This window comes from Penaeus monodon, chromosome 27, assembly GCF_015228065.2.
Source record: "Penaeus monodon isolate SGIC_2016 chromosome 27, NSTDA_Pmon_1, whole genome shotgun sequence".
Lineage (NCBI taxonomy): Eukaryota > Metazoa > Arthropoda > Malacostraca > Decapoda > Penaeidae > Penaeus > Penaeus monodon.
In genome coordinates this window covers 24,269,044-24,269,545 of record NC_051412.1, presented here as the reverse complement: position 1 = coordinate 24,269,545, position 502 = coordinate 24,269,044, and the positions used below count along the sequence as shown (strand labels likewise).

Sequence of the window (502 nt, the reverse complement as noted above, 5' to 3'; positions counted from 1 at the left end):
TGTGAGTGATGTGAGGGCGAGGAGGATTGAAGTGAGCGGGAAGGATTTAGAGGGAAAAGGGGAATGAGAGAAAATTGAAGATTAGGGGAAGTGGAGTGAACTGATGAAAGAATGAAAGACGAGGAAAGAATCTGTTGAGAGACAGAGAGAAAGAGAATGCATGCGCTCCATCTGTGAGTTTACAACAAATCAACTCACATTCCCCTACGTAGCACAACATTTCTTCCCATCCACATACACAAAAACCACCTACACAAGCCAAATAAATGCACGAATGAATACAAAATCAACCATTTCATAAATCTTCGTCTCCCTCTCGACCAGAACCAATTCCACGCGAGGTACCCGAGGCAAGTGAACCACGTACGACCCAACGACGTTTTCTTTGCCACCTACGCCCTCTTCATCGAAATCGTCCTGGGTATTCAGTGCTTGATCTATTACGTGAGTTCTGCTAGCGTTTCTAGTTAATAGTCTAATTTCCCTTCATGGAATTATTTTC

At 43.6% G+C, this 502-nt stretch overlaps 1 protein-coding gene across 1 annotated transcript in view; it reads left to right on the top strand.

The window, feature by feature from the left end:
* Positions 1 to 502, top strand: part of LOC119590371 (cystinosin-like) — a 9,763-nt gene that overhangs the window by 6,760 nt on the left and 2,501 nt on the right. Inside the window, exon 6 of the mRNA XM_037939041.1 lies at positions 325 to 444. Within this exon, the coding sequence (XP_037794969.1) occupies positions 325 to 444 (120 nt within the window). The remainder of the gene's footprint in view (positions 1 to 324; positions 445 to 502) is intronic.